A 27,513-nucleotide genomic window follows, 5' to 3' on the forward strand; every position below is an offset into this window, starting at 1 on the left:
AGATTTTAATAAATCTTTAACGATAAATTAGAGATCGAAACTTTGGGAGTAAAACTCGCACATTTTCCACATTTTGCTACATGTTTATGCATTTAAATGTCACAAATCCACTAATTCTCGCAGAGAAACAAGTTTGGTAAACTGTTGTCATATGTTCAGCAATGCAGATTGAATTCTAACGGAGAGGACTGTCAACAGGAAAGTTCCCACCTTGTCTCCAAGCTGAAATATTCACCTAATTTTGCATTAAGCGTATTATTAATATATATCATAATTAATCGCATACTGCCTCCCTTAGCATTCTTACACCCATTACATTACTGTTAAGTACCGTATGAGATATGTTTTGGCAAATCGTAATTTGTAACTTAATGCACCAAGTCTTCCTCTCAGTATGTTCCCTGTCTCCGGATATCTATTTCCTGCTTCAACTGAAGTTCTTTGCTGTTATCTTTCGTCTACCTTCAAAGCTCCGTCCAAATTTCAAAAGCTCTCAGATGATACTTCCTAAGTTGCCTAACGTATCTTCTCCAGCCAAGGACTGTACATTTCGTCCAATATCAATCGATGTTCTAGCCCTGTATAATTTCAAAAATAAATCAGTGCTTCCGCTTTATGCTCCTCAAGGTATACATTTTTCTGTTTTCTACCCGAGAAAGGGTAAAAAAAATCTTTCCTGACCCCAATATCTTTATGATACTACAAGTTTTGTAAATGTGATTTCTAAATCACGGATATTGTTCGAAAATAATTACTGCTGAATTGATGGTATTACCACTGGCCTGTGTGCCGAAGGTACACGTTTTCGATGTCTTCATCTCTGAAACGCGTTTATTGCAAGGTTAATGGTTCAAACAAGCTAGGTACTTCACATCAATATTTTATCTGTCTTAATTAATATCTTCTTTGAACCAAATGCCCGATGAAGGGTACAACAACCCTAAACCAGCACCATACAACGCAATGTGTCCAGATTTCACTGTAAGGTCACTTATCGTGTTATAGATGTGTCCAACAAACTTATTTGCAAAATTCAAAGATACGTAGTATCTGGAGTTTTTCTATTTCTCACTAATCCGTACAGTTAGAAGACGCTTCGTGAGCCTACTTGCTTCCCTTTCTTTCAAGCAACGTGCATTGTTTTCCTCCATCGCTATTGCATCTGGCGGTGAACTCCCACCATTGAAGTCAACGAAGACAAAAAACAACACTTTTGAGCATCTAGTCACTCTCATACCTGCAGCCAAGCCTTTTTACAGTACGCTGGTCTGTTTATACATTGTGCTGGCCTTTCAGCTGTGTCTCCCTTATTGTACTTTCAGAAGCAGTATCTGACTAATGTGTGTCAGTGAAGAGTTAATGGGCAAAGGACTGAAGGCAGGGAGGGCATCATATGCTGTAAAGCGGGTTTTATTTCTCCATACTGTTAGTTTAGGAGTCTGGTGACAACATCATAAATAGTGTTGTAAGTTATTCACTGATAAACATGTGTTACAATAAATGGAACTTAATAATGTTAACTTCACCAAATATTTGACTAAAATTGTCTGAATTCCTCCACGCATGTGAACCTTTTCACTTATTGTTTCTCGGATAGGACACTGCAGGTTTGCAGGAAATTCCTTATTTGTTTTGATATTACCCTTACTGGATGTGGCAACAGAGTGTGCACGTTGGTGGGGGCTAAGGGTCTATGGAATAACGCAGGCTAACGTTTCTGGGGAGGGGGAGGGGGTTGTACAATCAGGTAGCATTTATATCCTCAGATTTGAAAAGATAACATGTTTTGAAAATTGAAGTTGACCCAACTGATTCACTTCCAATAAGTTACATATAAGTCATTTTCCCTTTATGTGGCAAAGAATTAATCGCAATTTTGTAAACCACGCGAACGTGCCGAGGATACTTAAAAAATAGCTATTTTAAAATAACTACCAGTGTTATGATTTTTCCAGGCCGTATTATTGGTGTTAAAATATAAATTATAAAGTCTGCTATAACAGAGATTGGTCTTCGGACGGGACGGAACGGGTAACGTTTGCAAATGGAATTATTGATTTTATTCATAATTATCCCATTCAGGTAAAGGTGAGTCCTCTCGTAGGCAAAATATTTAAAAGCTAGTAGGGATTAGAATGTTCAAGGGGAGAGTGGGAAGTTGATAAATTGGTCTTCAACTTTTAAGTCATATACATGAGTTTTCAAAGCCAGCCTTGCAGACGGATTAATGCAGATCCTTTGTTATTATTTTATGGGGCATGAGATTGGAAATGTATGCACTGCAGAAACAGACTGATGGGCATAAATCAAAGGCTGATTTCTAGTCACATCACCCCTTTAAAACGCCTGGAAAGCTTTTTGAGTCGAAAGAGGAAGGAAATAACCTGTAATTCTCCACATAGAAACAGGCGGATGCTTCATATGAATCTGCAGGTCGTCTTTGTAATGTAGCATTGATGTCACAGGCAACATTAAAATAAAAACAAAAACGCACAGTATATGTGTAAAACAGAGAGGCCGATTAAATGTCGGCGAGAGCGCAGAGCAATGCGCCAGAACACCAGAATTTGCCTTTTCCTAACTCCAGCATTCAAATCACATCGCTAATTCATGAGTAGTCGTACGCAAGGCAGACCGCCGAACATCACATTATCTAAACAGTTAGAGCAATATGCACAAGAAAATGAGTCAAACTAATCCGCAAAAGACCAATAAGGCGCAAGACGTTTATTTCAAAGTAAAATTAATTAGTACTATGGGTAACAGACATTTAAACTATTTAAATAAATGAGCTGCGGTATTGTAATACGAGAATAGGCAATTGCTCTTAAGCCTTAATCTTGCAAAAGAAGACGCAGAGAAAAGATACCGGAATCAGTTATTTTTCTCTTGATAACAACACCTATCCCAAAACGGGAGATGTTTTTTTCTTTCTAACAGATCAAAATATAGCAATGTGCACGTTCCTACCGTAAGTTTTAAATGCTGAAAACATGCACAGATTTCTGTCAATTTTCCTATCATTACAGTTGGGGATACTCTCTCCTCAGGTGTAACGGGCTGGCGCTCTGAGATAAATAGCAAATCCTTCGCCCTACAGGTTTGCTGCGTGGATCTGCCTGGGGCTCTCTCTCCCGCTTTCTCTTCCCTCACCCCCACCCCCCAACACACACACACTCCTATCTATCTTCGCACATTCTCTCTCTTCTACTTGGGAAGGGGGGGGGGGGCTCATGCGCAAAATTACGCATTCTTCTCTCATTTGTTCCTTGTATCAATCAAAAAGTTGGCTATTTATAGGCTACAGAACATGGGATGGTAATAGTGATCTCCCCCTCTCTGTCTGTCCTGAAGTTGTTAAGTGGTCAGGTTGAGTGCAGCTATTTGGCCATTTGCTATTGCTGAGTCCAGGAGGAAGGTCCCAAGCTGTGATTAACTCAATCTCACTGCAGCCACTAACCATGTGAGTACCTAAATCATTATATCTGGGCTCCAAATATCACATTGTTCATATGTCTTTCACAATATGTATATGTATAGCTATTTTCTTGCATTTTTGTAGATGCGTCTTAAAGCTCAATATGTAGCGAATCTATTCCTGTGTCTTACTGCTTTGATAAATGTGTCACCTAGCAATTTTTCACTTGGAGGAAGCAAGATAATGCATCTTTTATAGATGGAAGGCATGTTAAATGTCTCTGTACTTTCCGCCGTGCTCTCTAGATGGGATATGATGAAGGTTGTTGTTTGTGAAATTGCAGTGGAATTACTCAATATTCATTTTTTTTATTCCTCGTTCAGTAAAGGCCGTACAACTGTTGTGTGTATTGTGAGAGAAACCATCCTTCAGAATGAAATTTGCAAAGAAACAGATTGGGATGGGAATTTGCAGTTTTATAAATTAAATATTTGTCACCATCACAGTGGACAGACAGTGTGCACAGACAGTGGTTACAGATTGCTACGTGACAAACAAATCTATCTATTCTGTAAAGCTGATTTCGATGTACTAAATCAACTGCAGGAATTCAACTTATGCTACTGAGGGACTATCGAACAGCAATGTAAGACGTTTCTTACTGCTTCAACGCAGTCTGCAACCACTGTTCTCGCATTTGTAAACTGCAAAAGTGAATTCAATTCACGTGTTTCATTACCCGTCTCATCTAACAAACATTTCCAAATTCTAAATTGAGTCCCTCAATTATTTCCAAAGTTCGGAGTTCCAAAGCGAGCAATGTAGGTTAGATCGTCGTGACAAGTTAGAGACCAGTAACTAATGGTCGCGATGTCTGACTGTCTGTTTTGTTTTACGGTGAATTGCTTTTTTGGGGGGCAATGATTGCTACCCCGGAAAGTTAAAACGGTAACTGGTTTGAAAACTACTCAAAGCCAGGTCTCAAACAAGTCTTACCCGGACCGCACAAAACAATATCTAACGCGTTCAAACTTAGTTTTAGACGCGACTTCGGTGATCACACGGACTGCTCCCGTGGGCTACTTTAACCGGCGTTTGCCGCTATTTCGGATGCGCCGGTCCTGGTTAATACAAAATAAACATGGGCATGGGAGTAAACTGAACCACACCGTCGCTGATAAGTCACTGATAAGAGGGATAGCTCTGCTAAATAACGCATGACGGATTGACGCCCTTCTAAGATCATTTTGATAACATCCCTTTCTTCCTAAGATCAGCTTTCTGATACTCAGCATCTATCATTGTTCATGCAATGGCATTCCCGGTTTAAACACACACACACACACACAACACACGCTCAATCGCAACATCGGGATTTGCCTTCGTCAAAACAAAAAAAAATCAAGCTGCCAGTGTACCTGGACATTAGATACCAGATGAAGTGAGAATTCTGTCAACCAATATGTAGGTGAGTTGTATTTTTTGTTTGTTTTTTTTAGAAAACCTAAAAATAAATTGACATTTTGATCGGCGAACCGCTTCTGGATTAATCATGGTTTCTTTTTGTTGTTGTTGTTGTTTATAAAAATAAAGACTGGGGAAAAAAAACGCTGCAAGTGCACGTTTTGTTATCACCCCTGGAGCACCGCCAGTGCCGGGAGATTGTGAATTTGGTCCCGTCTGTTGCAACTTGTCATTGATAAAACAAGCCGGGGATGACGCTCTGGGTCACGCTGAGTACGGACGGGCGCATTGCCGAGCGGGTGTGTGACGATCACATGGCCGCCGTGCTACACCGCTCTTTCCACCCACAAAGCACAATATCACCGCTTTAAATGACACAGGTGCCGAGGCCCCGCCGAAATCCCGACCCCCGCAGGCCGGCAAATCGAGAGCGGCCGGCCCCCGCCCTCAGTTTCACAGCACCCCCCCTCCCCCCCCCTTTAGACTCCGAGAGTTACCGGTTCCCAGGAAAGGGAGGCGTGTGTGTTGTAAAGAGGGTTGCAGCGCTTCCGAACCCCGTGGACATTAAAGCGAAAGTAGCCGGCTTCCATTTACTTTAAACTACCACATAACCCCCGGCAGCAGCTCTCGATCTGATAGGGAGGTTGTCCAAGGTAATCGTAAATCAATCACATATTTGCTAAAACGTGCAGCTTTTTCTGACAGTCTCCGATTGCGATTTTATTAAAGCGCCTGTGAAGCGGCTGATATTGAGCTGAGGGTTACCCTTGCAGAAGGTTGCAACTGTACAGCGACCTCAGCTTTTAAAGTTCCTGCTATTCTTTCCGAGAGCAGCCTCGGTCGCTGCAACAAGGGGGAGGGGGGAGGCGATGATGTAGAATGATCATTTGCAGGTCTTGTCCTGGAAATAGATGATAGGTTTGACAGCTGATCCACTGTAGGCCTGGAGATCCTGGCGCGTCAGTTGCATTTTTTTTGCTTGGTTCAGTTTTGTTGTGACCACATGGGGTTGGTGGTAGGAAGCACGTTACGTGCTGAAGATCGTTAGTTCCTGACCATATACAGTTTGTGTGTGTGTGTGTGTGTGGGAGAGAGAGAGAGAGAAGGGTATATACGTGGTGTGTCAGGAAGATGTGCACTGAAAAAAAGAAAGACAAGTGTATGTGCCTGTGTGTGTGTTTGCGAGAGAGAGAGAGAGTCTGTATGAGAGGGAGAAAGTCACATTGAATGCTGGGCCGGCTGCCGCAGTACCTCAGCGAGAAATAACACGATATCCTGCTGTAATCCAAGAGATTTAGTGGCAGTGAAGCGGCGGCAGCCGAAGGAAATTCAACCGCGCAGGTTAACGTGCGGCCCTAAACCGGCAATGTGTAACTTGTAAGCTGTAGCAAGACCCACACCAGTGCAGATTGCGAGTGGATTTAGCCAAGTTGTCAGTGAGGAGTATACGCTCCTGTTATACTGGAGGCCCATTGCTTCCCAGGACGTTGCACCAGACAATACACAATGCAAGCTCCTAATGCAGTGTCCACGTAGAAGATTGATTGTAGATTTCACCCAGACTGAACTGCTGCAATAATTGCAGACGATGCATGCCATTGCCAGATTGTTTAATTATTTATTAATACACCTTTGAGGAATACATATCTGGGGTGCAGGCCCATCAACCTGTGTGATGCAATGTTAAAGCTATAAGTTAAAACAATACACACACTTCAAAAACGGTCAAGTTTCTTGTTTACGTTGAAATCAGTTTCTTGATTTGGTACGATCACATGCAAGTTGTTGAACTCGCCCTCCACTTAAACCCTCTGTACTGGCACTCTTGAAATTTGATATCATTGCTTTTTAGTCTTTATAGTGACGCAGAGCCTCTGACAGTCAGATCCTGCAAATCAAGGACTCTCTGGCTTACCCACGTTATCCTGCTGGTGGTACTTCTACCCTATTTAAAATCAAGATCATTCTTCGCCATTTGAGACCCGTCCTGTTCCTCATTTTCGCCTTTTCATATATGTATGTCCTGTATGCTTTTTAAAAGTGTGTCAAAACTCTAAGCAAGTTGCAGGAATATTTTTGTTAGGGTTAGCTTAATTGCTCTTTGATTCAAAGGTGTTGCCAGCCAGCACTCTCGCTGTTAATCCCGTCACTGAGACGATCCAGCACTGGTAAGTTTCACAGTAGAACACTTCAAATAGACAAAAATAGTCTTTCAATCATATATATTTCTCTTTACTGTCATCTCATGTAACAACATAGGTCGGGACCATCTTCTCTTTGTGGGAATAGAAGTTAATGTTGTCAGGGAAATTGTTGCAGTGTTATTTACTTAAATCGTTTTATAACTATTTTTGTGTATTCTCTGCATGTGTGAGAATAATAAGACAATTAGCACACATTGATCTGCATATTCATTCTACCTACTTGTTTAATTGAAATAGAGTTGATGGTATTACCATGGCATGTTTAATGATCACCTCATTGCTTTTACTTATTAGTGGAGCATCTACTTGGTTAACCTAGTTACCATGTTATATTCCTATTAGTCAATGTTTGGACTAGTGTCTATATAGAGGGTTAAAACACTGGCAACATATCTCAGTACAAATCTTAAGCTTGGCCTATAATTAATAACGTACAATGCCAACAGTCAGCTGATCGAATGCCCTCTCCTTGGCAACGCAGGTTGGTAGATCCGTTGTGCTTTCTGAGTAATTCTTGCTTTGGATCCAAAATCTGCACTTGGTTTAACTAGTGATTGTGAAATGGTAACCATAGCTTCCAGAGCTTAGAACAAAATCTATTGAATTCATTTTTGTGAACCTTCCAATGGAAAAGACCCAGAACAGTCAAAACACTGTTGGGTATAAAATAATGTTTGAACTATTTATTGTAACACGGTAACTGTTGTGGTATTACATATATTGTGCAAATTCAAAACTAATATTAATTCAAAATTATAACACGCAAATAACCTATCTCAGAGTTTCCTGCATAAAATGACATTTTCAAAATAAATCACACAAAACATACATGGGTTTAGAAAATCCAAGTATTAGAAGTGTACTACTCTTTACTCTTGATTGCAGAGTAGATATCAATTTTTGATAATGTGACCATGTAGCAGATGAAAATATAAACTCATTAATTCCTTAACTTCTCAATTTTCTGATTTCTATATCTTATTGAGACTTTTTGCATGAGTACTGATGTCACTATTCATTAGTACCACCGTTAAGCTTATGATATGATATTTTGTAAGGTGTGCAAAATATTTGTTGGGCATGTTAGGTGTACTTCACGCTTTTTTGAAAAACAAGTGTTCGGAATTTTAAACATAAATATAGGTGATGAATAATTGAACATGGAAAACCATTTGGTGTCCCTTAATTTAGCAACTGGATTAGATGATTTGACATGAAGTTTAGACAATGGTGTGCATTATCTGTTGAAGGCTAGAGGACACTTTGCTTACTTGGCAGCTAAACTGATGCCTGCCAGGTGAAGTAAATCCATTTGCAAATGAAGATATTTTATAATCAAGATGGGTTTCAAAGGGATATTGTTTTATTTGGAAAAATAAAATTGCTTACAAATTGCGCCGATTGGAGGTGCGTGTTTTGCATTCACTTATCAGGTAATGCATTTCTAATGTTTCTCCCCCTATACTCCACCCTAGCAGCTGGGAAATCTTGACTTCATTAGACTGAACATGTTTGCCTCAGGCTTTTTGAAGTAATTGAGTTGTAACTCAGGTTAGATTTTAAGGGTTTGAATTGTTATCTTTGGTTTTATGGTCAGATGCTCTAGTTAAATTTTAGGTTCATGATTAAATGTGAGGCTACAAACTGGGGTCAATGCATTGTTTTTAAGATTCACATTCCGTGACTCTACAGAATGTTCTGGTTTTTCTTTTGGGGTCACGGTTTGGAGTTTGATGCTTGGGATCTTTCAATCGTCGAACAAAATTTTAGAGAAAAACATGCAAATGACATACACACTGGGACAAATTGATTTTAAAATGCCACAAAAAGATAAAAAATAACATTTTTGTTGTGATATAATTTTATAATTTTATTGCTACTGCATTTTGTTTGACTGAAAAGTATGTGTCCTAAATATTATACCATAGTTGTTAGACTGTACACCGCAGTACAATCTCTCAATTAAAATGGCTGTCTCTAAGTTGTGCGTTGACAGCAAGTCTTTCTGATTTTGTAGGATGACAAAGGTCTTGATGGATTTTTATCAGTTGCCTCAAGAAAGCAAATGTATAATTACTGTATTGGCTGCTGTCTAAACCTCTGTTATTCCTAGTTGTAGTTTTTACAAAGATGGGTTCTGAAATATTTATTTGTGCTCAGCATCACAGTACAACTTTACTTTTTTTATGGATGTGAGCTTTGGCTAAATGTCAGTAACTCTGAAAATTGATGTAATAACATGCTATATTGATCTGTTTTGATGCTGAATTCCTAGATAATGAAGTCCATGATAAGAAGGGTTCCATAACCCCGTCCCGTTCTTCCATGAAGAAAAACAAACAGTCCAGAAACTAAAAAGGTGTACTGCACTTTATATTCCAGTTCCCATGTGCTCAGCTTTGTTCTCTCATGGAAGGCTGTTTGATACTTTATAGTTCTTTTTTTAGTAGAATGTGGAATTAACTAATTTAGCAACAATTCCAATGTCAGGGCTTTTCATAACTGTCAGAAGGAAGCCTGTATAAGCAGATGAGTCAGTTATGACCTTCAATATTCTGCATCCCTCAATTTTCAGTAAATCACAATTAAATCAAGTTGGAATGGTATGCGGAATGGCGTATTCTTTATTTTGGATTTGGAAGAATGTGTGCTTTTTGAGCAGACTCAACATCTCCGTTTCTCACATCAGGCGTTCTTTTGCCTTTGTGTGGATGGAAAATTCAATGCCACATTATGGATAGTTTTATGTTTGACTCATATTTGCGACAGTTCAAATCCATTTCACTTGGGGCTTTTCCGAGTTATTAAGCAGGTCATCTGCCTCACCTCTTTGGACTCATTTCAAATTCATGCCCAAGAAGCAAAAAGATCGTGTTCTTAATCTCCTGTCATGCTCAATCATCTGTAATGGGTCTTGACCCTCAATGGCAGCATTGGTTGATACTACAGTATTCTCCTTAAACGTAGTAAGGACTGTGCAAAACTTTATACTACTTTGTTAGAAATGGCAAATGAACTTTGAATTACTTTTCTTGAAAACTGGTTGATATATTGGTGCAGTTATATACAGAAATTTCACTGAAGCAAGAATGCTGTGTGCGTTGGTTACATTTGTGGTCAATGTTTGAAATTGCATTTGTTTCACTAATTACTGAAGGTGTATATTAGCTTAGTGTTTGCTTTTCTGAAGTGCAACAATCTGTCACAAGAGACTACTGCTGAATTCCAATTTAAAAGGATGTTGATACTTAGACTCTGCATGGACAGTGAGTTTTACCCCTGGGTCGCATCAGATGGGAATTGGAATGAAAATGGGCAGTCGGTGACTGGTTCTTCACTGTCATGTTAGGTAGTCTAAGGAGAGGTACTGATTAGGTTTTGCTGCTTGCCTCAGTTAAAAATGATAGACTAGATGTTGGATTTAGGATTAAAGAGTAAAACTTGCAAGTGCAAGTTCTTTGTAACACTGTTGTCACTTAAATACAAATAACTGGTAAACAGACATAGCTTGTAGTTAATAGAAACAGTAAGGAGATTAGCAGTCAATATAAATACCTATTTAAGGTGATTTCAGCCAGTAGTGAATATTATGCCATCAGTATTCAAGTTGTGGTTTTGTATGAGGTGTGAGTATGCAGCGACGGTAATATTGGGGAAAAAAACTCAGCAGTCTACATTCATTCAGTGACCTGTTGCAAGTTTTTATTTGTTTTCTCAAATAGAGCTTGTAAGGATGCTAATTTAGTGAAAATTAATCTTAAATATTTTAAATTGATAGACAAAGAAAAGATATGCCATTTCAGAAATCTGGTCATTGATATTTTAGTGTCAGTATTGCTAAATTAGGCTCAACAGGAGTGACTCTATGGAAACTAAAATTTGATACATAGTAGTTACAATCCATCAAAGTAAATAGAAGTTACGGCATGGAAACAGGCCATTTAGCCCAACCAGTCTCTGTCAGATTTAGAATCTTAGAATAAGAAATTAATATTTGGAAAAATTATCAATGCGGCAGAAGCAATCACATTACACTGCAGGCTGCATAGCTACTTTATTCAAGCAGAGATGTACATTCGGATAATATTCAACTGAACTTTTGGGGGTTTACTAATCCCTCAGGCAGGCTCAGTGTAAAGGGCAAACATATTTATAGTAATCCAAATCAGACTGCAATGAATGCATTGCATATTGCTTTATGGTTTACTTATGTAACACAATTACATAAAAAAAGTGACATGTAGATCACTTTTCCAGAAGTATTTAAACAAAAAAAAAGCATAGAACAATGCTTAGATAAAAAGAAACTATTTGAATTTCCCTTCAGTAATTTACCATGATCTGTTTAAAAACAAATGAGACATCACATAGCTTGATAATTTCCCATGACCGAGTCACCAGCATGAAGCATGTAATTTAGCATGATTTAAGATGCATATCTCTGGGTTTGTGCGTTGTTTCCAGATAGGTTTTAGTTTCTCTGACCTTTTCTGATACATTTTTGGCAGTTGCCCTGCTTATTTCGTTTTGCTCAGTATATGCGTGTCACCCAGGTTATTGCTGGAAAAGAAAGCAATATATTTAGGCAGCTTACCTAAGCTATACTTTAACCAATTGTGTTACGGGAAATACTACAGCATGTGCAACATTATTGAGAAAGTGCGTTTGGTTACTTTAGAAGTTGAAGATGCTGACCTTTTCTTCTGCGGAATTTAAGCGATTTCTCAAATATTTTTCTGCTCTTTTTATTCTTAAGCGCATTCTCTCCATGGCACATAATTCTTCTACTTGAAGAGAACAGATGAATCATAACTGTCATTTGCCCATAGTGCTAAACAAAGAATGAATTAATGTCACTCCTAGCAAAAGCAAATGAACAAAATTTGCGCGAAGTTTGCATGAACTTTGATTTCCAGCTTTCTTTTTCTGTTTCTGTCTTATGTATCTTGTCTTAGTGTAATGTTTACTCAGACTCTTCAGCTGATGGTGGGATCCCGCCACATGAAGAACCACAACTTTAAGTTTATGCCCTACACTGCATAGTAAAGCAGCTTTTCTGTTCGATCTCAGCTGTTATTTTCCAGTCATCTTGTCAAGGCTACACTTTTTTTAATGTAGTGAAACCTACATGCATATTATGACATTTGAAGTACGTAACTGAGTTTGAATATTGCTGGAAAGAGTCAGAAATCGCACAACACCAGGTTCTAGTCCAACAGGTTTATTCGAAATCACAAGATTTCAGAGCATCAGGTGAAGTGAGAGGGAAACACACAGATACAGAATTTACAGGCTGAGAAATCAAGGGCAGAGAGATCAAAAGATCATATAAATTATGTGAGTGGAGTGTCAAGTAATAAGAATGTTAGACAGTGTAAGCAAAGTATCAATAGCTGAAAAACAACTGAAAGGATGACCTAAAATCCGATTAAGTGAGGCAGAGAGTTAATTACAAAAAATTAAAAATGAGATGGTGCTGAAAACAAACCAAATGACTGGAATAACATGGAACACAAATGGAAACTGCTGGAAAAGCCCAACAGGTCCACCAGCAAGTGTGAAGAAAAACCAGAGGATGGGTCACCGGTTCCAAAATGTTAACTCTGATTTTTCTTCACAGATGCCAGCAGACCCTCTGAACACCCACAGCAACTGCTACCCTTGCTCCCGATTTACAGCATCCGCAGTTCTTTTGTTTTTTATCTGACTGGAATAATACGATCGATAGAAGATTCACCTTCTGAGGGTCTAACCAAAGTAATAAGTAATTAAAAACTGTACAAACTAATTAAGATAGAGAGATCATAACAATTTTTCAAGGTAATGGTCTCAAAACAGAACAGTAAGGAAGACTTTACAGATACTGAACAGTGTGGGGGGTTGGTCACATTTAACTGACGAACCCAAGATCATGGTTAAGATCGTCTTATAGGTATGGAAAGAGAGATATAGTAAGATACTTAAGTATTTTGTCTTTATGTTCATTGCAACAAATGCAATTATGCCAAATTTCAAATGATCAGAACACTTCACATGACAAGAGACGAGATATGGATTTGTTGACAAGTTGACTCTGGCTGAGGTATTCCCATGAGTAAATCAACAAGGAACTACAGGTTTCTTAAGTTCCCATGTAGTTTGAAAAAGGGTAGCATTCTGTCCATAAAGACATTTTGCCTACACACAAGAGCAATGTCAAGTTTAGGTTTCTGTGCCAGTGCATTGCCATGTGGGTAAGATGCACATCCCAGTGATTGGCTTATCAAATTAAACAGCATGTTCCCTTGGTAACTCATTATAGGAAGAGTACAGATTGTACTCATCAAGCTTGCATTTGCAAATTCCAAAGGAAACATCTGCAATTACATCTGATTCCACAATTGGGCAGCACTTACTGAACAATCCCAAGTACCTCTGTCTCTCTGCTGTCCAAACCTCAATCACGACTTCCACTTCTTCCCTACTACTGCTGACATTGTCCACTTTCTCTGAAATTGAAAAACTGATATTGTCTTTAGCATTGGCTGCACTGTATATAGAAAAGTTCTCTGGTATTTTGAAATTTTGGATTTGGAAGGTTGGTAGAATCCATTCAGCAAAATCTGACTCAACGTAAACTGTTGCAAGTTGTTTTGATAGATTTTTAATGTCTCGAGGAATTAAGGGCTATGGGGAGAATGCGGGTAAGTGGAGTTGAAATGCCCATCGGCCATGATTGAGTGGCGGAGTGGACTCGATGGGCTGAATGGCCTTACTTCCACTCCTGTGTCTTATGGTCTTATGGTCTTATGGTTTTAATCCAATCAGCATAATAATGAATAATGAATAATGAAGTGTCTGGAATATGCATGATGTGGGTCCCTGTAAATACTGTATTACGTGTACTGACCTGTGCTCACTGTTAATCAGGAGGATGAAGTGTGGCCTGCACAACTAAGTTCACAATTTATAAACATGGCCACTTATATAGACTCTTTGAATACTGATATTTTGAGAACACTTAATGGTTAAGGTAGCAATCTGTATAATGTTATGAAGCTAAAAATTATCAGAGAACCATTTTAAACTATTTTATACATTGTGCAAAAACAATTTTGAGAAAAATAAATCTTACATTTATTGTGTTATTAAATATCTTACAAATCCCAAATACAGATATTTTTGAATGGTTAAAGTGTGCCACATTTAGTGACACTGTTTGTAAAAGCAAATTCTAAGCTTAGATAAATTACAAACGTTGACAAAAGCCAAATATATAGATTTGCTTCAAGCATCCAAATGATGTTAGAAGAATAATTTCTGCTTGTAGAATGGAATTACTGCAAACTTGACTTCACAGTGGCCTGTTTCATTTGAAACATTTGGCAGGAAATGTGAATGTTAAATTGCTGAGTTTGCCATCTACACTAACTAATTCTGGTTTTTGTCATGCTGGTACCTGTTTAACCCTCTTTAAATGCTCTGTCATGCTTGGCCATTTACTGGGCAGTGGGCAGTCAGAATATGCACTGTTCCAAGGGAACAAAAGCAGTTGATTGCTTTGGGATCAAGGAAAAATTCATTGTGCATTGCAGTTCAGTAAGTGGCTTAATGTCTGCTGTAGTGCTGTCATCCTCTGAACTTAAAAAGGGAGACATACAAATACGCGACAGTTAAGCTTCTTTTTTCAGCTACTTTAAACAGTTTAAAACACTGTACAGAGGAAAACCATGACATTTATTCGTGACATAGCTATTTTTCCACAGGGAGACATGCATAGGTCATTGTCACCTATTGGGCCCTCACACTGAGCATGCACTGTCCAGTGACTGTCAGAGTAGCTCTGAATATTTATGTTTCTGGCTTCTATCAAAGTGCTTGTGAGGACAACAGCAACATCAGTTAGTTTGCTGTGTGCATGTGATGTGGCACATAACTGACATACTGTGTGTGCAGAGTCTGCTATTCGGAAAGTAAGAGCATTGGATTTTCTCATATTTCTACATTCCCACAGACGGAGGGCATTGTCACCCACATGCATGTAGCCCTGCATGCTCTCCTTCTTGAAGCAGATTTATTTTTGAACAGAAAAAGCTTCAGTTCGCTCAGTGTGGAGCCTGTTTGTGACCACATGAGGCTTGTGTCTGCTATCCCGGCTATGGTCAGAATGCTTTCATACTGTGCCTGTTCTCCATGTCCTCTCTGTAGCACCTGGCATTGGTGTGGAGCAGGGCTGCGAGTCAAGGAAAGAAGTTGGAGTTGAAGCTGTTTCTTGAATTCAATCTGTGGCTTGCTGTGCTACTTCAGAGAGCAGGTAAGAGCCAACTACATTGCTGTGGTTCTGGACCAGAATGGAAAAGGACGACAAATCCCCTTCCCTAAAGAACATTAGCTTTTGAAACAATGTAATATGTTCATGGTCATCATCACTGATATTAGCTATTTATTCCAGGTTTATTTAACTTCATTTAGAGATGTTATGGTCAGATTTGAATTTATATTTTTGGATTATGAATCCAGATACATAACTACAATGACATTGTACTTTCATACAATCAAATGTTAAATCTCCATATCTAGCTTATGCATCCTTTCAGTAACCCTGACATAAACATAGAACTCAGAAATAATGATAGTCATTCATTACCATGTGTTGTCATCAAGCAACCCATTGGTATCCTGAAGCAACAATCTCACGTTCTTGACAAATTGTAAGAGGTTCATCATGCCAGTCTTGAGTGTGTCTCCAGTTTCTGAAATGCTCTGTGCTTCTCAATCAAGCTATTAAAAGGGAAATTACTTTGAAGATTTCTGAGGAGGAAGAAGTGGAACAGGAAGATGAAGAAGGAACTGAAGAAAGAAGGTGAACGTGGCCCGACAGTAAGCTATGAGAGTTGCTACACAGACATGATTCTCTTAATTAGTCCCTCCCTCCCTAACACTAAAAGTTTCTTCATCCATTTGATCCAGTCCTCAGATCCACCATATTACAGCTCTCAGTCTGCAAACTTCCAAGTTCCACCTGCATCTATACAATTATGAAGACAATCAGTTATACCAAAAATAATTATTTAATTTTATCACATTTCTTTTTTGATTTGACAAATATTTACTTGATTCCTGTCTTACTGTAAATCAGCTATGTGCAATCCAGAGTGCTTGCGTTGTGTTGGTGGCACATGACCGATTCTAATACTCCTGGAATGTTATATCTGAGTGACTAGAGCTTGGAACATGGAATGTTATTGCCGCTAGCACTTGAGATGGCTGTGGTGAGCACTCTCAAAAAACTCTGAATGTTGAGCTCATTACCAATTGTTGGGGGAGTTGCTTTGGCCAGGGTGATCTGATTCCGCTGGTTGTCAGTACTGGAAATAGAGTGACATGGGAACTAGAAAATGCCCTCATCATTGACCTTTCTTTGCTCTGCACACCAAAAGAGATTCTTACGTATACTGTGAGATTGTCTGAGATCTTACTCATGCTCACTTTTGATCTTTGCAAGCTGGAAAATAGCTCAGCCAAAGTCAAAATGGTAAATATTTGTGCTTCTATCGAATGAATCAGAGCTGTTATCAACTAATCCATCAGTGTGGGTATCCTGCAATGATCGTAGAGCTGATAACACACTCTGCATTCTGTCCCTCTGCCCTTGCTCCTACATACCCACGCTGGATGAATCTCCAAATGCGGACACTCCATACAAAAGCACAGTGATAGGGTTTGAACTGGTACTTCAGCCATACAATGGCTGTTATGCTTCCTGTTCTGGTATGCTGCCAGCCTGTTATTCTTTCCCCTGAAAGATATATGTATCGTTAAGATCTGAAATATAAGAAAGGGAGAAAAGTTACATTTATTGATGTGGATAAGCAAGGACAGTTACATGGCTTTTCAAAAGAAGTTGCAATCTCTCATGCACCAAGTAATAAGGTGGGATTTAAGTGAGAAGAGAAGGACAGAGTGATGGCTGAAAGTCCTTCAGCATCACTAGAGGTCAAGCTCCTAAGATGCCCTCTTCCCATGATGCCCATAACCTGCTCTTCAAGTGGGGACAAGCACATGGATTCAAAGAAGAAAGTGTGTCATGTTAGAACAACGAGAAGCTTTGAAGATGTGCAAGTCAGGGTAGAGTATATATTTGTATGTACAAGATGGCAGAGGTGTGTCAAGGTAAAAGAAACAATTGTGTAGTGGCAGCTCCGCTGCATTGCAGTAGAACTGACAACAGCAGAATAAAGTGTGTTGCAGCAATTGTAGGAGAGTAATAACAATTGAGGGATGGATGGTGAGAACTATGGTAATAGATGATGCTAGGCTGATCATTGATTAAATGCAGGCAGAAGTTCATGGACAAGGAGAATTAGGGCAAGCCTCCTTAGCTGAATCCTACCGTTTTTTTTGGCTAAATCTGTATTCTATAGTATTTTTTGGAGGGTTTTTCACTGCAAGGCCAAGTGAGCTTTCTCGGTATATTTTACTAAATACGACACATTAATTAAAACCACAGCCCCTGATGTTACTCACATCCAATTCCGGCCCCATCTTAGCATGGACTGTTTCCAGAACAGTCTGCCACCCAGTGATATCACAGAATTCACCGGTACTCCTTGCTTCCATGCCATCTTTAAAAGTGCGTAATGCAGACAGACACGCCCCTGTCAATCCAGAACTGCCCTGCATTCCAAATATTTCCTAATGTTTACTCTGAATATGGCAGAGAGGGGGAAACTATTGCCCCACAGTGCAGGCAGGGACATGGAGGTCCTCTGGATGGGCTGGTACAGAGGTGCCCCATGATCAGGGGAGTGAAAGTCAGGATACTATACCATGCGTGCCTGATCTGAGATTGCCACCATGTTAACGCATTCTTAGTTTCCTGGAGGAATGCCCAACACTGCAATTACCTTCACTATTCTGCCAGAGGAAGTATTGCTACCTCCTCTCCGATACTTCACACTCAATCCATCCCTACTACTGCACCCACTTCCCACCAAGACGTATTCCCTACCTCTCTACTTATTACAACATCTCTCACACTGTCACCCACCCCAACCCCTGACTTCTGTCACTCTGTGCTACCAGCTCACTTGTTCATGGTACCTCCTCACCTGCACCAAAAGAAACAGCTGTGCCAGTTATTTTAATCACCTGTAAGATTTGTCGCTCTCATTCCAGGTGTACAACAGTCCTGAAAAGGGCAGAAAGAGACAAGATGGGTGATGGTATGTCTCTCATTCTGCTTCTCAGCCCGTATGTGGAGAACATCCTTAATCTGACTACGCTGAGTGGCTGGCTGACTGACTGTTTCTAGGCTCCTAGCCTCTAGGGTGTTGGAGGCTGCCCTTGACTTACTATGCTAGGATACCCTGTATGAAGGCTATCCCTCTTGAACTAACCGAGGACTGCTAACACCCATGACAAGCTTTTGGCTCTGTGTCTGAGCTAAATAGCAAGCGCAAGAACCAATTAATATGAGCTTCGTGTCTCTGGCTGAGTGGCTTCACGCAAAAAAGCATGGCATGCAAGACAGGAATGATGTGACTAAACAGTTAGGCTTAGAGGAAACGCTACCTATGACTGCAAATGAAGAACCCAGAGGTGCATCCTGGTCCAGTTCATGGGCTGTGTGAGAATCTTTGAGTGTGTAGTGTCCTTGCAACAGCATTATAATAATGTAGCTTCGATGCATAGAAACATTATGTAGTGGATCGTAAATGTACCATGAAGGTTCTTAGAGGCTGGCATATCTCAGATGTGGAGTGTATGTGGCTGGTGCCCATGGGGCATGGTCTGAAATGTTGCTGCCCATTGTCCAACATAGCGGTCATATGAAAAAAATGGTGAACTATATCCACCAGGTACCCAGTCTGGTGTCTATCTTTTTCTCTCCTTTAACCCGTCGGCACATTTGCCAAGGTAGCAAAGCTGAATATTATTCAAGCAAGTTGTGCTGTTAAAAATGTATTTACCAAGCATTAATTGGCAACTTGTGCTGCCTAGCAAGAAACTCCCATGCCTACTCCCATGGGCGGTATGGTGGCACAGTGGTTAGCACTGTTGCCTCACAGCGCCAGAGACCCGGGCTCAATTCCCACCTGAGGTCACTGACTGTGTGGAGTTTGCACATTCTGCCCATGTATGCGTGGGTTTCCTCCGGGTGTTCCGGTTTCCTCCCACAGTCCAAAAATGTGCAGGTTAGGTGAATTGGACGTGCTAAATTGCTCGTAGTGTTAGAGGCAAGGGTAAATGTAGGGGAATGGGTCTGGGTGGGTGGCGCTTCGGCAGGCCGGTGTGGACTTGTTGGGCCGAAGGGCCTGTTTCCGCACTGTAAGTAATCTAAGTAAATCTACTTGTGAAAAACATAAAAAATGCTCCTGATGTCAAGATGGGCATTGCTGGAGATTCCGTCTGATTTTGCTCTGCATCTCAGCATAGCCCACGTAGCTTAGACCTATCGAAGATTCACACTTTGCCGTGGGGCAGGTCTTTGTCACATTCTTTGCACAATGCCACCTTTCCCCACTTGAGCACTTGTAGCTAGCTCAACAATTGCCCAGTGGATTGAAGAGGCCCCACCTTCAGCTGACAGTTTCTGCCAAGACCTCAAAATAGGGGTCTGAATGAAAAATGGAGCAGGGCCTAGTGGCTTTTCCTCGACCTGGCATTGCCCACAGAGAGTTGCCTGCATCCAGAGTGCACCTCCCCATCACGAGGTTCAGCTTGCCTTCAGATCGCATCAGGAATGTGCAAAACAGGCGCCCCCATCTGGCAAGATTCCCGTTAATAATGTGACATTTGTTGGCAATGTGCCTGTCATAATTGATGAGATCCAGTTGTTTGAGATCTACCTTGTAGGCAAGTGATTAGCCAGCATTCTGACAGCAATGTCCATTCTGCCTCCAAATGCCCACTCAAAGCAATATCTACATCAGTTTCATGTGCCATGTTTATTTGTCTTAACATATCATTAAACCAGCTTCATGTTTTGAATGAATAAAGAATTTAAAAGTATTTTTAAACTAGCACTTTGTTCAGCATTTTATATCTAGCATTTTTTACACTGGTGCTCTATGTGGTTTTATTTATTTTAGGTGCTTGGGGGACATTTTGAATAATCTGTAAATGTGGTTTTCATGTGCCAGAACTAGGCTGAATGGCACAAAAATGTAAATACAATAATGTTGAAAGGGTACTTTATCTTGTGACACCAACATTTAAATCACTGCCTTATACCCAAGCTCTTTTTTTGTATCACTAATATACCAACCCATTACTTTAGAAATACAAGAAGAGGGCAGGCTGGTCTAATTTCTAATCATGTTGAATGCTAGGTCATAGATTGCCCTCCTTGAGATGGAAGCAAAATATTGTGCATATTTATGTACAATTCTAATTTAATCTTAAAAATAGATGGGCATACATAAACCCTACAGATGCAAATTCTCATAAGGTTCCCAGACAGTTCTGCCTGACCACAATATGTACTGTTGGAAGTCACTGATTTTACTTGTCCAGTCCCAGAATGTTATTTAAGTGGCTGCTTGTCGCTAAACTGCAAATTCTGTTTCTGAGTACAAATCAGTTGCACATAAAAATCGTATTATCTGACTTGGAATTTGGTTTATGATTTTTTTTTGTAAGGGAATGTTTACCGAATTCCTTTATTTTCCCTCATTTAAAATATTTCATGAATTTTTCTGGACAATTACTTCAACAAGCTAAGGATGAACCATGTTCTGTTCTGTGGTATTTATAGATGTGAGCTGAAACAACCTCTGCTCATACCAGACAGTGTTGCAGCTTCTTAAATTCTGCACAGTTACAAAATTAGGAATTTTGCATTCTGAAAGCTGAAAAAACCATCTCAGTAAAAAAAAATTTGCAAGTGTTGTATTTTGGCTGAAAATCATGTTGTGTTATAAAGGAGCAGGTTACACAATTCGCACTGGGAGAGTTTTGAAAAAAATGAAGTTTTTACTGAAATCCAAAGACCGTTTCAGTGCATTTATTCCTTCTCGAAAGCTTTGCTTTAGTCTGTACTGAAAATGTTTATACAATATATATTTTGATATTTCCCTTGTGATAAACCCATGTTATTGTCTTCAGCAAAAGCAAAACAAAAACACAGTTGTGTAATAACAGTGTAGTTGGAGTTACTCCCCACATTTTGTATGTGTTTTGCAGCTACACAATTCAAAGTCAGATGTATAGAGATACAAATTGCTTACTAATCTACGTACAGCTAATTTATATTGGATAGACTTTAATGAGATGCACCCAATCTTTTTACTTGTGCCATGATTAGAATCAAGCCCCAGGTCTTGATAAATATTCCATCAGAGTATTCAAATTACCCTTAAGGGCATTAATATAGGATAATAGATGGCTGGCAGTGAATTACAAGGCAGTAATTCAATCGAGTGGCTCTGATGATGTCATAAATTGAAGGTACTAAGTGGCTTCCGAACATTCGCAGATTCCCCTTCCCACAGCCCCCTCTTCCCCCTGCACAATTTAATTACCATCTTAATCCTGCCTGCCAGTCATTACTTTCTTTAATGTGTAACATATAAAAGAATGCTTGGTGCAACCTTGAACAGTTTGGGATGCTATGGTGGGCAAAGTGGTTTGATGAAGGACTGAGGTTTGATTATGCTAGCCCGTTGAGTTGGTTATTGCAGTTAATTTATATTGGGGTGGGGGTCAATCCAAGGGTGGTACTGCCCCTTTTCCGCTGAGTTCATTCCGGGAAATTCAGCTGCACCTCCGCTACCGAGATCAGTGGAGACCTGCAAGAGAGGATGACATCAGTTCCCATATAGATGTTCAACCGTCTATCAAATAAATTAATTTGGCCCATATTATTTTGAATTCAGATGCACAACATAATTTTTTTATCAACTCATATTTGTCCAATTGATTTAGTTGAACATCGTGTTGTAATAGTGTTTAAAAAAGGCGTGTGAAGGTGCTGTTTTTGGAGTAGCAAGACTTCTGAACTGGAAACTTCAGTCAAACTTATTTATTATTAAACTGGCAATGCATTTTCTTTTGTTGATATTGCATATAATAGATTTCAATTAATTTTGTTATCGCATCTTGAAATGACTTCCTTCTTTATCCTTCTCCCCCTGCATCATGCATTATTTCCTGATCAAATGTTTAGGCAGCTAGGGTTGTAGTGGGTTTGTAACCAGCCACCAGTTGTGTTTAGTTTGATTTCCCTTGTTAGTCTTTTCTTCCTCTGATGGATCAACAAAGTCTTATGTTGAGAGATTTGGTGAAAGCAAAGGGTCATAGGGTGAAATTTTACGGCCTCTCTCATGGTATGTTAGGGGTTTGGAAGGATATTTAGTTAGATGGAATGGTGACGTGCTTTACCCCCATCACCGCCAGAATTAAATCAGGGGCAGAAATGTCCCCTGGTCGGACTGATGAGGTTCTTAAATGACCATTTAAGAACCTCATCAGTTTATTGCAGGTATAAACTCAGTGGTGGGTAGGCAGGCTGACATGTAGCATGCCACCAGGTAAAACTCTGCGTGTATTTGTTTCCTAGAGTAGGGTGGGCTAGCCTTGTGTTGAAAGGTACTCAGTGCCTGATAAAGGGACATGTCATCTCAAGGTGGGAAATCCACTGAGAACCACACCCTCTGTTCTTGCTGCAGATACATCCACACGCCTCTTCCCATGATCCCCATTCTGCAAAACTCAACCCGCCATTACTTAGTTGTGACATGGATCACTTTTCAACCCTGGACCTTAATTCAGTGTTGTTCCTGCAGCAGCCATCGCCTCCTAGTGTTCAAAGGAGTTGCCGATCTCTATTTGGTCAGCAGCTCTCAATAGGCAGCATTTCCCCCCTGGGGTCTTTTCATCCCTGGAAAGACCTGCACTGGCTATTTAAGTGATTGAATAGCCTTCAATGCGAATGCACCGTCACAGAGGATGCAACAAAAGGTGTCTCTTCAACTCTTCAGCCATCAGGGAGACCCTCGATACTTCTATAAAATCAAGCCCATGTGTTGAACTATCAAACTGTAAGAGGGAGGGTAAGTGAAGAAACTAATGGATTTTTCTTCTCTCAAATGACCAGGGAAAGAGTTGAAATCAGTGTGATTACTTGAATGGAGGGCAATGTATTTAGATTATAGCTCCTTTCTGTTAAAGATTGGTGAGCACCTGTTAACTATTTGTTTAGGCAAAAGAAAATTCAAATGTAAAACGTGATCTTTTCTCCCCCTTTTTTCCCTCACTGAAGACGCTGGGGTGCAGTTCCACAAGTGTCGGCAGCCCTCCCTATCTTCGCCCAAGAGCCCATTCTACATGTGGAAGCTTAAACCGTGAGTATCGGCAGGTTGTCTCACTCTGAATGGCATAGAACCACTCAGCTCTTGATATCTGCAGATACACTTTCCATCACCCGGTCACTATTGTGCTGTAACCCTGGCAATTTTACTTCCCTCTGTTCTTTTCCTCTTCCTTAGTCTAGAGATCTTGAGATTGATTGCAGTATCCTATCACTATTCCACCCTGAGATCATTGAACTCAGCATGGATCAGGGACTGAGCTTGGGATGTTGCAATCCTGCATTGCTCAATGTATGTCCAGTGATGCATTTGCCCTTACTAACCAAGCCAGGAAGCTAAATAATTTAGATTTTTTTGCTATATTTTCATAGTTACCATGCCCTCTTTCTCTCAAATCTCGGGTTTGTTGGATGACATAAATGAAAATATTTTTTACCTTTTATTAGGCTACATGATCTTCCCATAATCTTGGACATTTCTGACCCAAAAACCAATACACCAATAATTCTGAATCCTGAGTGAACAGTAACTGCAACTCCAAAAAGTAAATAAACATACCTGAGATTAGAAAGAACTCCACTGACAGATTATTGTGTCTAAGGAATGCATTCAGGAGAGCTATAACTTGGTTTTGCATTCACACTGCACACCTGTTGAGTGACTGAACCTTTGGGAGGAGGGACTGGACAGAGACAAACCAACAAAACAAATGGAGGTGAAGAGAGAGAACTCATCAGTTTGATTGCCAGTGCTTGACACTTGGCAACAGGTCGAGTGTCTGCTATCTTAGTGGGGGTCTCATGCACAATAAGATGGGGACATCGATGCAAGGCTCAGAAAAAAAGACACGTTGAAAGGGCATGGCAGTAACAGTTGTTGTAGCCAGAAAGGATATTTCTAGTGCACTGCAAGGTACCCTTTGGATTAATGAGGATTCACCCAAAAGATTTGTAATCTATCTGGAGAAGGAAAAAAAAATTGAAGTTAGAATGAGTCTGCTTTTGATAAAAAAAAGGTGAGTAATAAATTCATCAAACTAAAAATGCAGGAGCTAATAGACTGCTCAAGTTTCAATGCATGGAAAATAGAAAGCAGGCTCCTATTACTGCGAAGATACACAGATGCTGTCTGCTTTAATCGCTTGGTCATGGTTGGCAGACAGTTAGTCATCACAGGCTATGACAGGGTGAAAGCAGGGTGCCAGCGTCCCTTTCAAGTGAAAATTTGATGCAGAAAACATTCTCTTTCTCCCTCCCTAGAAGTTAACAGCAACATTTTACTTCAAATCATTAGTCTCGCATAACTCAATCAATATGGATTTACTCAAAAATCAATTTCCTACCGCAAATATGATTGTTAAATAATTCACAAGTAACAAGCCCTCTGGCACCTGGAGGTTCAAGGGGGTAAGTACTGAACAAGATTTAAAGCAGATTTCAATTAAATGGAGAGAAAAAAAATATTAACATTCAGTCAGGCTTTGAAACTTTTCTTCACTTGGTCAGAAAAATCTTTCTTTGGGATGGGGAGGGTGCAAGTGGAGGAAAGCATAGATCAGCGCAGGTGCAGTGAAGCAACTTAAATGTTCAGCATATGTAAGTGCAATCTGAAAATCATTGTCTTGCAAAGAACATTTGAAATTGGTCCCTAATGGCCTCTGCTTTTGTCATATGGTCTTGATTATAACGATAAAATTGCATTGCCATGCCTTCAGTGAAAACGAGGTGGATGAATAATTGTTACGTGTATTGAATACAGTGTGTGTATGTGTGCGCGTGTGAGTGAATCAGGGCAGTCACTGGACATATATTGTGTCTGTGCAGCAGTTTTCAAAGAGACCACCTCTCCTGCTGAAAGGTACCTGCTGTAGCCGCATTATTTTATTGGGAAAACCAGCAGGATGCTTGAAGGTGTGTGGAAAGTTGGTGCAGATATGATGGCTGAATCTCTGTTTGCATCAAGCTCAATAATAAATTCTAGCTAATTCATTTTTTATTCTCTCTTGGGGTCTGCTTGCAGACTTGACTTAACAGAGGAAGCATCATGTTACTTCCTTTAAATAATTGATGTCTCTCAGCCTAAGCCAGCACAGAAGAAAATCTGAAAATAGTGACTGATTAAGTAAATATGTAGCTTCTGCATTCCTGAAACGTGGGTGGGATTGCTGTCATTGGATCTTTGTGCAGGGCTTTCTATTTTAGAGGATGTACATTTGACATATTGTCGTTGCTACCAAAACTGCCATTAAAGAGCCTGTTGTCCTTTCAGTTTGGCCGACGTAGGCAGGTTTCTGCTTATAATACAAAAATAATAGTTCTCCATAACCACTTCCACTACATACCAACCGTAGAATCTTTGGAAAAATGTGATTTTTTTCAGTGAAATGCGCAGTAATGACTTCACAGTCGTTAATGTTTCAATGTGATCGTCATCACAAATCAATGATCCTGAGTGCTCGGCCAGTTGGTGTATCCATACTGAAAGTTAGAGTCAGCAGAAAAACAAACCCAAAATGGGATAAAACTAACCCTTACAATTTACTGTATGTATTATTAAAAATAACAGATACCTAGTAGTGATTACAAGGCAGTAACCTAATCTCAGAGTTTAGATGACAGTTATAAACCACTCAAGGTTTGCTCTTGTAGCTTATGACATCACCTGAACCCCTCTATTAAATTACTGCTTTGTAATCATTCTTTGGTTACCATTATTCTCCACTACACATGGCTTTGCTTATTTTTCAGTAATCCACTCTGAAAGAAAACTTATAACTTTTCAGTGACTGATGTAATGCCCTTTTAACATTGAGTCGAATATTCCTATCAACTTAATTGTCCTTTACCTTTGGAATTGTTTTGAACAGCGCGTTACATAGTGTAAAGAATAACCTGAGTTGCTGGTGAGTTACAACAAAAGTTTAATCGCCTGTCTGTTGATATAAGTTGTATGACTTTTGTTGTCTTGGTTCACAGTCCAAGGAAAGTTGTGATTGTTAGTTCAAGCCCTGATTGCTAGCAGCCCTAGTATTTTAGCTCAAAAGGACTACTACCTGGTTTGAAAATATATAATTAAAATAAAACCATATGATATTTTAGGAATAAATTACTGCCGATGTTGGAATCTATAACGAGAAAACAACAAATGCTTGAGATCAGAGTGGGTCAGACAGCATCCATGGAGAGAGAGAGCAAACTAATGTTTCTAGCTGACTGTTCATTGGAGCTGATGTGAACTGTGGAGGGGACAACATTTATGCTATAGTTTGGGAGGGGTGGGGGTGGGGACCCTTCACTATTTGTCCATTCAAAGAACAGAAGTAACTTTTGGCTTGTCCATGAATGCGCTTGTTGTTCTTTATGTATTTGGCTTTGCGCTCAGAGCTATATAGTTTGTGTATCTATGCAACTGACTTTTGTTCTTTTAGCTGGGTGTCTGCCAAGCATGGAAACAGCACACATAGTTGAATATCCAAGGTCAGAGAGACAAACTTCTGAATCAAATGAAAATATAAAAACTTGTGTCTTATATAACAGAAGATATTAAGAAGCTTTCCATATTTTCATGAAAGTTGCTTTGAACTCTGAATCAATCAGTGAATCAATCAAGGAAGCAATAAATTTGTAATAAATATGAAGCATTGCAATTCTCTGAAGAAATGCTGAATCGTATACAAGTCTGAATGGCTATTACCCAACTTAATTGTGGAAAATAATGATTACATCACAGTAGTTAATAGGGATACTTTTATTGTCAGGCCAGCCAATGTATTAATGGAAAATTAAGCAGTCTAAAACTTTTTGTTGCAGTTTGCACCCTATGTAAAAAAAAGAATAAGGAACAAAAATGAGCATGGTGACTAACATTTTGAAACAAATAGTAACACTGAAAGAAACTGAAGTGCATAGACTCGATAACCGGAGGATCAGCGTAAAAGATCTCCCTTATTTACCTGTAATCCAGTTGTTGTGTGTAAAAGTGGTGTTGCAATGCTGTTCCATGGTGAAATTGGTGAGGTGGGGAGAATGCAAATCAGGGACAATGATACTCCATGTCATTCTTGTGCATCTCAATGAAATTATTTCTGTGATAAGACCAGAGACTTGAGAGACTCTTGGCCACATTTGTTGGCATG

General features: G+C 39.7%; 1 protein-coding gene across 7 annotated transcripts in view; it reads left to right on the plus strand.

The window, feature by feature from the left end:
• Window positions 1-3,368: 3,368 nt before the first annotated feature.
• Window positions 3,369-27,513, plus strand: part of esrrga (estrogen-related receptor gamma a) — a 242,178-nt gene continuing 218,033 nt past the window's right edge. For 2 of the 7 annotated variants that reach the window (XM_060831457.1, XM_060831461.1), the window contains exons 1-2: window positions 3,369-3,463; window positions 23,330-23,411. Coding sequence is in view for 4 of the 7 variants with exons in the window: in XM_060831461.1 (XP_060687444.1) it covers window positions 23,395-23,411 (17 nt within the window). In the remaining 3 variants the exon portion in view is untranslated. Of the gene's footprint in view, window positions 3,464-5,443; window positions 5,536-6,762; window positions 7,051-15,360; window positions 15,380-23,329; window positions 23,412-27,513 lie in introns of those variants that run through there. The other 5 variants (XM_060831460.1, XM_060831459.1, XM_060831463.1 and 2 more) reach the window with 5 other exon arrangements.

The sequence above is a fragment of the Hemiscyllium ocellatum genome, chromosome 10, assembly GCF_020745735.1.
Source record: "Hemiscyllium ocellatum isolate sHemOce1 chromosome 10, sHemOce1.pat.X.cur, whole genome shotgun sequence".
In the NCBI taxonomy this organism is placed as follows: domain Eukaryota; kingdom Metazoa; phylum Chordata; class Chondrichthyes; order Orectolobiformes; family Hemiscylliidae; genus Hemiscyllium; species Hemiscyllium ocellatum.